The 16,526-nt window shown below is 40.3% G+C and overlaps 2 protein-coding genes across 2 annotated transcripts in view; both read right to left on the bottom strand.

Moving 5' to 3' along the window:
* Positions 1 to 300: 300 nt before the first annotated feature.
* dhx32a (DEAH (Asp-Glu-Ala-His) box polypeptide 32a) lies at positions 301 to 6,444 on the bottom strand. Its single transcript, XM_053340807.1, has 11 exons — positions 6,184 to 6,444; positions 5,186 to 5,379; positions 4,062 to 4,434; positions 3,701 to 3,940; positions 3,523 to 3,616; positions 3,157 to 3,306; positions 2,280 to 2,471; positions 1,929 to 2,069; positions 1,114 to 1,304; positions 802 to 992; positions 301 to 493 (listed from the first exon to the last, which is right to left on the bottom strand). Exons 1-11 carry the CDS (start codon positions 6,442 to 6,444, stop codon positions 301 to 303), a joined length of 2,220 nt encoding a protein of 739 aa, XP_053196782.1.
* A 3,685-nt stretch (positions 6,445 to 10,129) lies between these two features.
* Positions 10,130 to 16,526, bottom strand: part of LOC128381094 (disintegrin and metalloproteinase domain-containing protein 12-like) — a 72,936-nt gene continuing 66,539 nt past the window's right edge. The window contains exons 17-23 of the mRNA XM_053341046.1: positions 15,999 to 16,076; positions 14,703 to 14,811; positions 14,270 to 14,405; positions 13,946 to 14,060; positions 12,520 to 12,780; positions 10,293 to 10,474; positions 10,130 to 10,199 (exon numbers count right to left, since the gene is read on the bottom strand). Coding sequence (XP_053197021.1) covers positions 10,130 to 10,199; positions 10,293 to 10,474; positions 12,520 to 12,780; positions 13,946 to 14,060; positions 14,270 to 14,405; positions 14,703 to 14,811; positions 15,999 to 16,076 — 951 coding nt within the window. The remainder of the gene's footprint in view (positions 10,200 to 10,292; positions 10,475 to 12,519; positions 12,781 to 13,945; positions 14,061 to 14,269; positions 14,406 to 14,702; positions 14,812 to 15,998; positions 16,077 to 16,526) is intronic.

The following is a 16,526-nucleotide window of genomic DNA, read 5'->3' as shown; positions in this document are numbered from 1 at the left end:
GAAAACTTTTTAGTGTGTCTGTACAAGGAGGCTATATGCCTGCTCTATTTGACCACAAATCATAAAGTTGTTTTTACATTGTGCAACATGTCAACACATTAGACAACATCCTCATTTCGTAGAGGATAGATATGATGGAGTCAACCCACTTTGCTCATGTACATCATCATGCCCATCAATCAGCTTTTAAGCAATGTAACAAGTTAATATTACAGTCTGGTGTTCATTGACTACACATTTTACAAGCATATCAATGTGGCGACAGATTACAGTGCAGATTTTCACATTTATAGTTTTGGTTCATTGAATTACACATCTGTCATAAGTCTGCGGCACCGCTGCACAGCCATCGTCAGTGTCACTGCTGTCAGGTGCAGCTCTTTGTTCTTTACAATTTCTTGATCCATCTGGATCCAGCATGTCTTGCAGTATGTTTTTGCTTTCACTAGGGGGCAGATTGTAGAAGAAGTACAGTGGTGCCATTTGAATGAACCTAAAATGACAACAGAATTGGAAAGAAAAGAACAAAAACAAACAAGTGATAGTATGATTAATATTTTATAAGTAACTTTACATAAACTCCACATTATGCCTCATTAGTGATTTCAAGAGGATTAAAAAGATAGAAATACAAATATCCCCAACATTACTCAGTCTTACTGTAATAACAAAACCAAACATGTTTTTCTCATCAATATTGTAAAAAACAACATAAGTCCCAAGAACTCCAATATAATCTATTTGTAAACATGGCTTATCTGACAGTGATGTAAAAAGAAAAATGAAAAAATGATTACTTACACTTGAGGGGAAATTTCTGAGACTGTTCTCATGCAGTTGTTCTCTGACAGCGTGTACTCATGGAAAATAACCCACTCTGGCAGTCCCAGTTTGTGGGACTGGGCCCCATAGCTGGAGAGCGGGTGCACCTGGGCCATGTGCTTGTGTGTCAGAATGAAGTAATTTCCTGATCCATCCACATCTCGAGCAATCTACAAAACAGGAAAATGCAGCAGTGAGACAACACAGTGGAATGTTTTTATAAAAAAGAGATGCTGGGAAATGGGAGTAAAACCAGGAAATTGTTTCAAATATCTTTCAGGTTGTACATACCTGCATGAAGAACCCAGCCAGGAGAGTTCTTTTGATGTTGTGGGTATTGGTCTTGGTTCCAAAGGACGGTTCAGAGATGGGAAGTTCAATCCTATTCAGGGTGTCAGTCAACTCTGATCTAATGGCCTCAGCTGTCTTCAGGGCAGAATGATCTAGGTAGTAGTCCTGGCACCACTTTTCAGCACTGAAGTCTGTGGAAAATACCACATTGCATACAATAAAGCTTTGTCAAACTCAAGAATGCTTTGATGGGGTTTTTTTACTGAATGAAAAACACTAAATGACTAGATGGAAGCATCGCATTCTGCAAAATTATTGGTTTTTAACCTTCAATGTCAAGCCAAGATACCCTCTTCATCACAAGAACTGCTTATGAAAATCAGAAGACTTCATGAATATGTAAGATTGTGTCAAGTGCTCCTGCTGCATAGTCTTGTCCAGAATATTCGTTTCAATCATTTTTGTTCTTCTTATCAGGTTTCCTTCTTGTATATCTATATAAACCTATAGTACATACATATTTTTAGTTAAAGTGACAATGTGTAACACTTGTACTTAAATTTTAACATAATCTCTCAGTGAATCTTGCCTGTGATTCTTCTGTTTTTTAAATCTTTAAAGCATTTTGCCTCTGTGTGTGTACTGTGTTCTATGAATACCTTGGTATGATGATTCTAGGCTCTGTAACAAAACCCTAGAATAGATTGAGAAACTGTGGTATAGACGTATCAGGGTCTGCGTGTCACATTATACTGCAGCATATTTAAAGATGTTCTCTCTCTGTGGCTGTAGATGGTCACTGACATGCGCCTTACATTGTTCTCTCTGACTCTGTTTGAAGGCATTGTAGATGTTAATGAGGGTGAAGTGATCGCCCTCGGGGTGCTGGAACTTTCTGTGACACTGGACTGCCTCATGTGTCATGCCAGCAGGTGGCTCCAGGAAGCAGCTTGGCGCTAAAAGACAAGAACCAATGAGGTCAACGTCACTGAGACAAGCCACTCTCACCAAAGACCATCTGGTTCAGTGTCTGAGAGAAACTGGCTTTCTACAGATGAGCAGTCCATATGGTGAATCCAAGTATCTGCACTCAGATCACAAATATAGACATTAAGAGTAACAGTAATGAATTACAAACTGAAAATGAACACAAGGCGCAAACGTACCTGATAGCATCGCTGCAATCGTCAACATCTCACTCACACAGTCGAACTCGCAGGATGCTAGCAGAGATTTGGCCATCTGAGGGTCCAGAGGGATTTCAGACATTATGATCCCAATCTCAGACAAATTGCCATCGTCATCTAAAGCTGCGAGGTAATCCAGCTCCTCCAAGGCCTGCATGAGACCCTCTGGATCTGCACCAAGGAATGAACCAACATTCAATTGTATGAGATTCATACATTCAACAAATCAAACAAGAATCTGTATAGTCTGACTACATTACACTAACATTTATTTAATGAACCAGCCCTCCCTGACTTCAGTGGCAGGATGAAGTGGCATGACTGACTTTAACTACAATTGTCTCATTTATACAAAGAAAAAAGTATGCTATCACCATAATTTGAACAATGCTTTAATGACATTAAACATCCTATACTTAGTGGGTATTCATATCCCACATAACTTCTGCAAGAATATAGATATTTCAGCACTTATGGTTTTTACTTCCTCTTCATTGTACCAGTCTGATGCTGCCCTAACGACATGTTGTGTAATCATTAATGAGCTGGCCTCTTTTAGCCTGTTCTGTTCTCTCCATATTAGGGTGCGTTAAAGCTCAGACAATGGTTAGTAGCACGGTCCTGTCAGCTCAGCTAAATCATGGCTGACTGGGTCCAAACAGCTACACAGAGCAAATATTCATCTGTACTAACTCTTGCCAAAAAAAAAAAAAAAAATCCTTCAACATACACCTCTCTGACTGTGTTTTAGTGTGTGAGAGTGATGCTGTCTGTAGGAACCACTGACCCAAAAATAAATGCTTGTAACCATGTTGCAAAAGTAATTTTCCAAAGTTCTGCCAGCAGGCTACTTCACCTGGTCTGTCAATAAAATCACACTGTCCGAGGCCGCCTATCTCCATCCTTTTTAGGAAAAGGACTGTTGATGTAATGTTAGACTCCAAGATCTGTGGGGATCTCTCTGCAGGAAGCTGGCTGTCCTCTGGATATAGGCAAAAACATTTACCTGAGAAATAAAGTGAGCCATAATCAGGAAAGCAAAAAGCTGATTCACTTAATTGTGGTTGTGCATGAAGTGATTTAATTAACTGATGTTGGAAGGTTTTTCCCTCTTGTATAATTATAATCAAGAGGTTTTTTTGTGTGACTTTACCATTGACTTTGAAAACATCAGAAAAGAACCCTTTTCAACTGAGACCCTTTTTTAGACTGTCAGACATACCTGTTGGTCCAGAGAGCCGCTTGCGTACATCTGCCTGGAACTGACTAATGGTTTGAAGCACCTCTGAGTTAGCTCTTATTCTTGGATTGTACACCTACAAAGTCCAAACACATGCCATTTGAAATCAGAATATTACTCATTTAAGGAAGACATGTCTTTTTGGAAATAAGAAAATCACCATTTTTTTCTGGACTCCTGTGTCGATGACAAAGTTAACAGACTCTGCCGCCCACCACATATCCTCCCCCTGTTGGGTAGAGAGGAAAACCTTTCTTGACCCCCTGGAGTCAGGTTGTTCAGTCAAGCTAGGCAACAGCCCTCTCTGGCTTGGGCATAGGACCACAGGCACCATCTGGCCAAGCTCCACTCCTAGCCTGGTACGCTCTCTCTGGAGGATGCTATGGGCACAATGAACCTCCTGCGGAAGAGATTACAAGCAAAGTAAGACAAGTTTGTTAAACCAGTCTAAGGCATTAGATGTAAAGTTGCAAGATGTGGTTGGATGAAACTACTCATAAAAGATGCAATAAATCTCTCACCCCAGCTGAGGCAAAGAACACAACGATATCTCCATCCTCTTTGGTACGATGGATCTCCAGCACCAGTCTCAGCGCTGAGTAGAAGTAGTCCTTGTTACCACTGTTGCTGTGGACCACTTCAGCAGAACAAGAGTCCTCCAGACTGATGAGCGGGACCCCAACATAGTGGCTCAGCAGCTTGTCAGTCATGGGTGGAACAGCGAGGACTACCACTCTGAGGTCAGGCCTCTGCAGCAGGATGTCCTTCAGGAGACCCAGCAGTATATCAGTACTAACTGTCCTCTCGTGGGCCTGGTCGATAATAATGACCCCGTAGTGTTCCAGAAAAGGGTCCGACATCATCTCTCTCAGCAGCATGTCGTCAGTGCAGTACCTAAGTGATAAAAAGCCATCAGGGAGGTTAATAGCAGAGGTATGATAAAGCAAGATTTTCTTCTGAATAGTGGCCAAAAGGGGCACCTACAGGATAAAACCTAATTTTCTATCAAAGTGTCAAAGTCAGCAAACTGATTCGGTAATACCTGTTACACAGCAAAATCTATGTAAAGTTTACCAACAAACTACTAATCATACCAGACCAAGTAAGGCTGTAGCCACATTGTATAAGAAGATGATTATGTTCGTGTTTCTTCTTTCAAAAATTATGCAGGCTTGCTTAAGTCAAGTCCATGGTGGGAAAATGCAGTACATATAGGATAACATATCATGACACCATGAGTATGGATAAATGATATAATAATGAAAATGCATGCAATACACCATAGAGGACTAAGAGCTATAAAGTTACAGGATAAAGGATGTGCAACAACAACCCTCTCTTTATTATTTAGGAATTCACATTTAATCCTAAATGGTGATATAAGTGTAGATTTCAGTTTTTTGATATTGGGCAATAAGCATAATTGCCTATGATTTAAAAGTCGCCAGTTTTATCATTAGGCAGAATACTTGAAGGCAGTTTGTGTATGATTTACAATATGCCTCTATGGATGAGTTAGAAACACAGACAAAGAAAAGATTAAGAGTGACAGTGATAGTGACAGGCTTGTGGATGATATTTAAGTGTCATTCAAGTGTGCTGCCGCCGGCTGTGAAATAGACAGATTGAGATCTCGTCAACAGACCTCAGAACAGTGTCAGAGGAGCAGCACGTCTCCAGAGTGATGGTGTAACCCACTTCATGGCCTATGTTGACGTCCATTTCATCAGCCACACGCAAAGCCAGATCTACAGCCTGCTGCCTGTTAGTCTGTGTGCACACAACCATGCCATGCTGGTACTGGGCAGATAGGCAGAACTCTGCACACCATTGAGGGATCTGAAAGGGAAGAATCACTGAATGTTGTTCAACTGTTGTTATATGTCTTGACAGTAAAACATGCTTCAGAGTACCAATCCTCCATAAAACATTAAACAACAGAGCATCTTCTTTTCACACCAACTTAGTTTTAAATGGCTGAACATCCTTTCAGGATTGTATAAACAGCTTTTGTTTAAGCACACAGCAAAACAAACAGTGACAGGAGATATCCTATGGTATTATCGCTCATAATGCAAAATTGCTTGGACAGCATGTGGCGGCTCCAGCGGATCAGGGCTTAGCAGCAGGAGGTCCCCAACCCTGCTAGAGCTTTTGTGCAGCCTAACTGTCAGGCTGGCAGGCTGAAGCTTGGACACAACAGCATCTGCTGAGCTGGACAGCTAGTTCACATAATGGTGAATACTGACTGCATAAACTTCTAATTCCATACATGTCAAAATAAAAATATTCAAGAGAAAGGCTGTATTGTTGGACATGGCAACACAACTCAGAGAACTTATGTCATATATAAATCAAATCAAGGGGACTTCTCAATTTTCTATTGACTGAACAGACTGGACTGAGCACATGGCAACATTGCAATTCCAGCTGCAGCAGGTCATGCAAATTGGGTTATGCTTTGGTATTTTGATCCAAAAGTATAGGGATATGCACTATTATTTAGCTCCTAACAGAAGCATGTAGGGCAATCCAACTGAATTCACCAACAGAAGTTCAAGTTGAATGTGGGATATCCTTTAATTAAATCTGCCTGAAAGATTTCCCAGTCAAACATTAATATTTTTGAAAGTGCAGGCTCACCTGTGTGCTCCTTCCAGTCTTTGCTGTCCCAGACACAACAACCAGTTGGTTGTTAACCAGGGAATCTTCAAATTCGCACCTGACCTTCCACACTGGCAGAGTCTTCCTCTCTTTTAGTAATTTATAGTAACGCGAGGAAAAGGGCAATCCATCGAACTGATTTAATTCCAGCTCATCTCCAAAGCCAAGTGGATCTTCCCCGGGACATTCTTCATTTTCAGGGTAAATGTCTGGCTCCGCTGAATTATTCTCCTGCGACATGACATGTATATTTGTTAATCAGAATGAGAACGCAAGGGGTTTCTGTTCCACCAGCTACTGGTCCATTCAGTTTTTTAATCGGAAATATTCAAAAATCGATTAAGCATGCGTGTCCATCCAGTTTATACAACATCATACATTTGCGCCCTTGGACGGAGAAGATTAGAAAAAAACAGAAGCTCCCTGCTCAGCCTCGTAATTGCTAAAACTATATTTATTAAGCTGTTCAAAGTTTGAAGTTGTTCTGTTTGGGGCTGGCTGACGCGCAGTGCGCACCGGTGCGTAATTTCTCTCCAGCATGGCTTCACACGTGTTTTGATTTGCATAGAGCTTTCCCATTCACCACACTGAACACGAGGTTGTTATAATCGCTTGATTATCTAAGGGATGGCAAAGTAGTGACAACACACAAGCTCTGGGTGTTACAACCAATGCTAACATCCTTAAATATAGTCTCTTTTTTCATGTAATGTTCTCTTTTTTAGGTTTGTTGGCAGTTTTTCAGATTCAGCATGTGATGCAGTGTCTCAGTAGTAGCCAGTAGATGCAGTTTGTATGGAAGCCCACTTCTGCCACAAAAAAAAAAAAAAAAAGCACCAGCTATGTTTGCTCTCATTATATGTAGGCCTACAAATAATAATAATTAAGATCCTGTAATTATGAGGGTTATTCTCATAATTATGGATATAGATAGTATATTATATTATGGAGGCTAATGTTATCATTCCTTAAACATGCAGAAAGACAGTGTTTTCAACTGCTTTGCCCACGGTGTCCCATCCACTGCCTGTTTATCTGATTTTGCCAGTATTTTAAACTCAGGCAAATTCTTGTAAATTTAGACAAACAAGCCCATCCTCTCATTTTCAGCGCAGTGGTGCGTGACACACATCATATGGGTCATTTGCACATGCTCACCTCTGCCTCTGGTTATAATTATGAAATTATGAATTTAATGGGAAAAATTACCAATCGGGAACACAGCGGGACAAAAGGGTTGAAATTAGGGAGTGTTGTCAGGTATGTTATTATGAGAAAATACTGGTGGTGGCATTCTTTTCATGGCTACAGTGCGCCTCCATAAGTAATGGTAAGTGCAGTTTTAATTGTTAACTTTTTTGTTGGATGTGAAACACATGATGGGATTACTTCAACTCACCTTTCACACACACATCAAATTGATTTACTTTTACAAGGCTGCAGTTTCTCCACAGGGGAGCTATTTGGCCATTCAACCTGGATTCATTTATCTTCACTTTTCTAAAAGGTCAGTGAAGCTATACTCTTGACCATCACATCAGACAATGTCTAAGCTCTACTGTCTGTAGAAATTGTCCCCAATACTGAGAAAAAATGACATGTAAATGATTTTAATCACAGACAAGTATAATTCAAATATTGAGCACTTCAGACAGATACTAGCCTCCCTACATTGCTTAATGTAAGCATAACATATTTTTGCAGGCTTCATTTGTAAAACATAAAACCTTGACTCACACAGAAACCCCAGCTGTGTTTGCCTCTGGTCTGAAACTTCCGGAGTTGTAATTCTTTAATTAGATCTTATCAGTGAAACTGTGTACCATTTTTTGTGGACTTGCTTTAATTAGTTATTAGCAGTTTTCACACAGGTTTTTTTAAGCATCTTTTTAAAATTACATACTTGTCCTTCTAGTTGCTTTTTGGCTCAAACATGAAAGAAATTTGGCATTTTTACTTTTAGATGCTCAAAAATTGTGGTTTTAAAATGTTATATTGTATGAAATCTGTGTTTTCAGTTTTAACATGAAAAAGAGCTTCTACAAATATTAAATGAGGCTTCTCTCACATAATAATCTTTTTACATGATGCCAGTCTTGCTGATGTACAGTACAAACATGAGTACGGTCCACCAAAATCAATAACAAAAATAATTTTCAGTGTTTGAAAACAGTTTTACTAACACTGCTTGAGTGTTCAAAATACCATGACCAGACACTGACATTTTGAGTGTTTACTTTACATATGATGTATCAAACATTCATCATAAAAAAGCATTCTCCATGAAGATGTGTTCACCTGTAACACAACATACAAGGAACATATGGACATAACATACAGTCAGGTGGCCGAACACAAATACTGTCTATTACTACATGGACATACAGCGTTGAGAAAGCAAAGGAAACTAAGCAATTGAATGTAAAACTAGTGCATTATTAAAAAGAGAACAGTATCAAAAGTAACAAAAGTTCAGTCCATGTCAGTTTGAAGCCTACATATTTGTGAACGAGAACTGTGCTTAAAGGAAATGTTGCTCAGTGTGAATGTACATATGCTGCATTGCAATCAAGTAAAACTCCTGCAAAACATAATAAACACTGTTCAATTACCACATCTGATTTTTGTAGGTTTTTGTAGATTGTTTTTTAAAATACTAATCTTAATAGCCAAAGTAAAAAGGTACAAAAAATAGAAAATGAATAACTACTGCACATAACTACACCATTTTGGATGATGGGTGGCCCAGCATATACTGAGTAACCACTAAACTACATTTCAGTGGCTGAAAGAAAATCTAGAAATGTGTCCTTGAAAAGTAAATTTGTCCTTTTCCCTCTCAAAAAAAACATACTTGTTGATTCAAGTACACCACGCAGTGCCTCCATGAAAGCCTTTACAGTCACTGCTTGTAAGAATGTCCTTAGTGATGCCATGATTTAATAACAGAGTTTCACACAGAGTCCTTGGTGCAGAAAGGCATAGAGAGAAATACTCAAAAATACACATGACCTTTACCAGAGCAATCTTTCAGAGTTTATTCTCTCTGAGGGATGAATGCTTCCTTGATCTTGGCTCATTTTAGATCTATGTTGAGTTCAAACCTCAGTACTTGGTTGGATCCCTCCAGTGTGTTTCTTGGGTCTTGTTAATGAAAAGGAAATGGCAAATCAGTGACATTTCACAATTTAACCAGTTGCCTTCCCGAAATATAAACGAAGAAGAAACAATTCAGCTGTCTGGGAAAAAAACAGCCCCTCTTCCCCAAATATCCACACAATGTTTCAGTTGTGTAATCATGTTGACAATCCTGTTGCAGTAATATCATGGCAGAGTGTTAGTGTTCTTTTTCTGCCTTGTCAGGCAGGCTCAAAGCTGCTACAGTGAGCATTACCCTTAAAAAAAGACTACAAATGTTCTTGGAGGTTTTCTCTGTTCTCATTTGTCATTGCACAATACTCTTTTTCAACTCCTCCTTAAGTATACAGAACAAATCCATAATGTAATGGGTTCCCTTCATTAAAACACAATTCATTTCATTTCAACATTTTTGCAAATCACAATTTCACAGATTGACTTTAAAAGAAAAAAAAATCTCCCGTCACTCTACTTGACAAAGATCAACTGATATGACAAAAAAAATTTGAAATTGATGAAAAACAACTAATTAAAAATTCTAAGTTGCTACCGTGTAGAAAAAGTGTCTGGCACAGTGCACTGCGTGGCAATAAATACAGATATAAATACTTTACATGTACCTGAGCTCAGACTCGTAGCACCATTCAGAGACAGAGCACCAAAGGGACACGGCAGATCTCCTGATTCAAAAACTCAGAGAAGCCACCATCTTTTTAAGGTTTTCAGAGTTTCCATAGTGCAAATTTTTTAGAGTCTTATCACAACAATGTCCCCTCAGGCTAAAGTCTCAGCTGCTGTACTTGACATTGGCAATTATGCAAGGCTTTGGTAGTGTTGGAGGTTGCTTGGGACTGGGTCTGAAAGAGGAAGAAAAGCAAAAATAATGTCTTAGTGAATGATACTAGAGTTGAATTTGTTTTAAAATTAATCTGGTGAGTGCTAGAATTCACCTATTGGGGTGTCGAACAGGATGCACAGGTCTGGGTACACCAGGTATTGGTGCAGGGAGACCAACAACAGATGACCCTTGGACTACAGTGTGGCCCTGCAACACAGAGGGACTCCGCCCCAGACGAGAACTCCTTGGATCAGCAGGAAGGGGCTTCTGAGGAGGACTAGGCTTCTCCAACTCCTGACAAAGGACAGATACATGAATATAATAACTGTGAATATCCACCAGGTGGCACTCACACTCAGTGTCAATTATAGCTCAGGCACGCTAGTTGTGTCCTCTGTTCAGGCATCCCCCGTGCAACTTGCAAAGAGACGAGCTGTCATGTGGTTTTAATCTTCTTGAGAAGACTGAGGTCATGGTAAAGGCCTGCTACCTACTCCCCATCTGGTCTCCATTCACTTCCTCCTCGTCTCCTTAGTTGGAGAGAAGCCTCCTCAAACATCACAGAGAGGAGGGGGCCAAACAGCTGAACCTCAGACTTTACCCATGGAATTGGGTCTAACGATTCCAAACATCACTCCTTTGTCAAAGTTGATGGACTAATAATCTAATGTTTTCACTGAAAACTATGATTCTTTATGCTGTCAATCAAGTCTTTATTGCAGGATATGTCTCTTGTTTGCATCCATAAAAATATCATCATGACATCATGACTAAAGCACCGCTACTACTTCATCATATTGACACCCAGTACTGTCAAGCAATGTGTCAGCTCGAGCTCCATCCAAAAATATCAGAACACTAGTATAGTATAGTAGTAATGCATAATGACGAAAATAGCTTGTCTGATAAGGTCATTAATAGGCAAAAAGTTTATTTTAGGGTTAACTTGAATTGAACCAAAATCTCACAAGTGTGTTTAAAAACCTACTGGCTCCATCAGGTGAAGCCCTCCCATAGGACAATGCTTCCATGCCCCCAGCAAAGAGCTCTGTCAATGTCTACGAGCTGCCAAGCAGCTGCTAAAGATACTGGCGATGAAGTCTGCTGCCAACAGGAATCACAATCAGTTTCACACTTTGACATTAAATAGGAGCAGCTGAGAGGGAAGATCTACTTCCTCGAGTCAAAACAACGCCAAGAGCGCATTTCACCTGTTGTACATGTGTATGAAACCATGAAGGTTTGTGAAACTAAATGGAGCTGTTTTTTAAATGGCTCTAAAAATAATTCTCTAAAGCAAAGCACTTTAACTTTTTTTGGAACCTATTTTCCATTCATGCTGTATTCTGCTCTCTGCTCCTTAATATTGTCTGTATGTTTTGTTTGAATTTGCTAAGCTTCCCACACAGTTCAAATAATGTGACATTTTTATATCACCACAATGATAAATAAATTAAGTCATAGTTTCAGGTTTGAGGTGATTGTTGATTTTCAGCGTGTAATGCAAAGCATCTGTGTGAGTTGTGTGTATTTGATTCTGCTGTTTTGTCCCTGCTATTTATTTGTTTGTTCTTCAAATTGCTTAAATAATGCGACCAACAGTCCAAAACAAAAATGTATTCAGTTCACAATTGAGTCAGTGGATGCTTTCTGTTTCTGCATTAAAAAAAAATCAATTCTGTTCAATTAATCAACTCTTTGACTCATTATCTCTAGCTTCTCTCTGTCTCTGTCTTTTTCTATTTTCCTAATTTCTTACTCTCTTTGGGTCTCTTTTTTCTTTCCCTCACTTGCCCACAGGGCTCAAGTCATACCGGATTAAAGGCAAATAAGAGCCTTTGAGAATCACTGAGTGAGAGGGATTTAACCCAAGGAACCTCTGGCTTTCTCTTCCTCCAAGTCTGACAGCCTGCAACGCCATAACTAAACTCCACGGAATACTAGTGGCAGCAAGTTTACCACCCTGTGATATTTGGACATACTCGCTCACTCTAGCAGCTGTTTCATCTCCCCTCCTCTTCGAGACTGGCTCCATTTTTATTATTTATGTGGTGGTTTGTATTGTAGAATTGAAGTCTCGCTTGGATGACGCTAGCTCCCGGGTTAACCTCGTTATTTTATGAGACTGTGCATAACTGTCAACATGCATATACTTTTATAGGACACAAAAGAACCATGAAAACGGTTAACATCACAACATGAGACTAAAGGTGCAGTGACAACATCATTTCCCATGTTGGGTATAAAAGGCTATTGCAGTGAGTAAAGCTCCCTAGGTCCAGCGGAGAAATTACAGTGAGGAACATCATCAAATAAAAGGGAACAGAGAACACTCTCACCATGACCATCCTGCAGGAGTTATGACGTGACGCACTGCGAAATGAAGCCCCCCTGGGTGCAACGTGGATGTGAGGTGGAGGAGCTCGGTGAGGTGGAGGCATCGGGGGTCTCGGTTGCCCAGGGCCAGATGAGAGGGACAGGGTGAGAGACAGAGGGACAGGGTGGCTGAGGTGAACTGGAGGGCACTGGGGCAGTCTGCGCAGGCTGTGGGAGGGGTAGGGGGCCGGTGGGAGCGTCGCCTCTGGCCCCCGGTTCGGAGGCTGTAGAGAGATGAAAGACAAAGTCTGAAGAGTAAGTCAGAAGAGAAACCGTCTGCTTCTTATCAGAAACAGTCATGTTAACCTCCTCCTCCTCTGCTGATCTTCCTGATGCTGTCAAAGATGTATAAATCAAACACTCCCACTGACCTGGTCACTATTCCCAAAGACCTTTCAAAGTAACCTGTCAAAGAGAAAGACCAGTTTGTGCTACAAGCCCCCGTCTGGCCTCATTCAAAAGGTGAATACAGAGCCCACACACACTCCCACCGAGACAGATCAGACCTAGAATAGGGCCAAAATATGAGTCTGTCTGGTATTTAGACCTGGCCAGATGTGCACAGCTCAAACACACAATGTAACACATACAAAGGCACGCACATATGCACTCATGCGGCAGTTTAACACAGCTCCCAACAACTGGAAAATGACCTCACCTGCACTGTGCTTACATCAAACAGCCTTACATCCTTTCTCTTCTTACCATTGAGCCCCAATGAAAACCACATGCTACTAACTGAAAACACCACTTTCATAGTAATGCACAACAGCTTGCCTCATTCGGGTGCCACCCTGCAGCACAAATGTCAATTCTGACACAGCTTCTCCTATTTCTGTGCTCCTAACTCAATCGATCATGGGTCACTTCCCATTACAAAGCATGTCAAGGCAGTAATGGGGTAGTTAAGACATACAGATATGTGGCCACACAAGTCATTAGACTGAAACTCCTTCTCTGTCTTGCAATTATCACTAACAGGATGACTTTATATCTCAAGTAAGTGCTCACATTGACATTCTTCATGTGAGCAACACGCAGATAAATATATTTTTCTTTTAACAGTTAACAGGCAGATGTTAATGACAAAAAATGTATTCAAGTGTCTCGCACACATTGCTCACCACAGACTCCATTATCAGAACCTCCTCCACATGTCCACATAGAGAAGGATGATTTAATTGGATTTGAATGAGCTCCCATTTGTGTGAAAACAACACGTCAATCCCGCTGAGAATGATTTGTGCTATCGCAGCAGCTGCAGTATTCCAGGAAGGATGTGGCAAAATGGATCAACTGTTGGTGATCGGGTATTGTACAAAAAGTCTTGCCTAGCTGTAAAACGCTTCTGTCTGTATGTTTATAATGCTCCCTGAATGATATAGTAACCTTGAAGATAGTGGTACTGTGCGGTAGAGGTGGTGCTGGCCGAGATGGAGATGCTGTGCTCACTGGCTGAGGCTGGTTAGGAGTGGATGGTCCGCTGATTGCAGCGCTTACTGATCTGGAACACAAAGAAATTACATACCTCTAATTATACACTTTATTATATTAATCAAACATCAGTTGCAAAGGTAATACATTCCAAATTGTATATCAAAACAAATTATACGCAGTAATTGGCTTCACAGCGTGACCAATTGTAAAAATATTCCCACCGAGCATCTGTGTTGTGATTTTTCACAAAAGCACTTAATTATTAGGAAAAAGCACCTGAGCTTCTCGATTGGATTCTTTTTACTTGTCAAGAGCAGGCCCAGTAGAGTTTTTCTCTTGATGCAGATGATCAAACCAGCTCCCAGGACAGTAAGGAGAGCCACCAGGATGCCAACTGTCAGGTTCCCGCTGCCTGCTCAGAAACATAAAGATAATAATAAGTCTCCTCTAGCACTGATCCTGACATAGCTCCAGCCTAGCTCCTATCTGTCAACATTCCAGCACACTTGTCATTCTGTTTTTAACATTTTGCTGTCTGAAATAATCTACAAACTTCCTACCATTCCTGTGCATAGGAAAAACTCCTCAGATTCAGTTTGCACCATTAGTATATTAGTGTTGAAATGCTTAATCATTCCATGCCTTAGATCTGTAAGTTAACATGACCTAAACTACAATAATTTAACCATTTTATGCACTGTTGAGTTACCTGATAATCTGATGGGGCCACTGTCCACGCTCCCTCCAAAACCTGCCTTGTCACAGAAGGGAGGAGCCCAATGAGCCTCACAATGACAGTTCTTGTTGTTGTTGCATACCTGCAGCATATTAAAAGGACAATTAACTGTTAGATGATCCAGAAATGCATCATCATCATCTTTTTCATGCTACATTTGAGGATTTGCCTAATACTCCACCTCTTTAATATGCAGCTGTGTTTATGAAATTGGATGTACCTGAGTGAAAGCACCAGGAAGGAACTGATTATTTCCATTTGTGATTCATAATTAATAATCAAATAATTGACCCCCCCAAAAATTGCAATAAATGTCACAATCACAATTCCCAGGAACAGCCTATGACCTCTGGATGTTCAGTTGATGATATTAAACAGAGAAAAGAAGCAGACTACAAGACACCACTGCTAATGTCCACATGGCAAAGATGTCTGATATAAAAACCAAAGCAGACTTTGCTTTATACCACATTTTTATAATCTCTCTCTTTCGTCTTCCTGTCATGCAGAGTAGATGAATGAGGATTCCCTAGCAAGATAATATGGAGCAGGTGAGGGCCTCTTTCCAAGGCAACATCTTGATCTAATCTGTGCATGCCGGAGTACCCTCTTTCCTCGAGGAGCAACATCCTCTTGTTTTTGTGAATCAAACAGTCTTTATAGATATGTCTTAATTGAAGACAAACAATATGGCTGTATAACAACTGGAGATGTTTCATTTTAAGAGACAATAAAAACTGTTTCCTCTGCTGCTTAGATGAAGGAACGATTTTAACAGCCAAAGCCAAAGCTTCAGGCACCTACCAGAGAATTTCAGGGTAATACCACAAAGCCATATATTTCATATCAAACAGGACCACCCATTGACGTTTGATGGGTGGCATTTAAGTAAAATCCATTATCCACGCTGTAGGCTCAAAGTCAAACGGTGTGTCGCTACTCCTTGGATTTGGCAAATAGAGACTGAACTTCAGATTTCAACACAGTTTTTGGGACAAGGACAACCATCTGAAAGTATGATGAATGGCACTAAAAGCTGAACATAAATGAAGCCATTATATCTAATTGACTCAACCTTTCAGCATCCAGAATGATCGATTGCAATGCATTGTAATGGCTCCCTACCTGCTTTATAGCGGCTATTGTGAGTATATTACCTGTAAAGTACTATAAATAAACAACTAAAATAGGTGGGGAATGCTCTTGAGATAGAAATTTTCACATTGGCACTTCAAAACACTGAAATAGGATGAAAGCTGCTGCACTCACCCCTCGACCGCTGCACTTGGATGAGCACTCGTGCACACCAAAGACACTGACGTTCTGACACCGACGATTCAGACACATCTGAAGCAGACAAAGACATTAAAAATTGACAGTGTGAGCTCAAAGAGCATTTCAGTAATATCCAAAGCCTTTAATCTTTTAAGGGATAAAACCAATAGATCCAGCTTGCCATTTCTTTTAATTTGCCACTAACAAACCACTTCAGCTATAAAACATCATAGCATGAAAAGTAATTATGTTAACACTGGGCTTTTTTAAGAATATATTAAAGATGCTTTTTAAAAGTGTGGACTGTGGGCTCCTTCAAGTTGCCCCACCCAAAAATATGCAAGCTGGAAGTGAAGATGAGCTTGGCAGCATTGGGCACAAAGAAAATAAGGCCAGAACTCTTGACAGATGAACTTCGGAGATGGATCCTCCTTAAGGGTGGAGGCTTACAGAGAAATAAAGTAGGAGTAACTGTATCATTGAAGAGATCAATGGCTAATATGATGAACAGTGGAAGATGCC

Source organism: Scomber japonicus, chromosome 20 (assembly GCF_027409825.1).
Source record: "Scomber japonicus isolate fScoJap1 chromosome 20, fScoJap1.pri, whole genome shotgun sequence".
NCBI lineage: Eukaryota > Metazoa > Chordata > Actinopteri > Scombriformes > Scombridae > Scomber > Scomber japonicus.
The sequence above is the reverse complement of the archived record's forward strand: the minus strand, read 5'-3'. Positions and strand labels throughout refer to the sequence as shown.

Bases quoted from the DNA above. Each gene is read 5' to 3' on its own strand.
- dhx32a (XM_053340807.1), bottom strand. From the start codon at position 6,444: ATGTCGCAGGAGAATAATTCAGCGGAGCCAGACATTTACCCTGAAAAT. The intron at 3,941-4,061 runs GTGAGAGATTTA...TCTCTTCCGCAG, and splicing joins TGTTCTTTGCCTCAGCTGGG to GAGGTTCATTGTGCCCATAG. The intron at 494-801 runs GTAAGTAATCAT...TTGTCATTTTAG, and splicing joins TCAGAAATTTCCCCTCAAGT to GTTCATTCAAATGGCACCAC.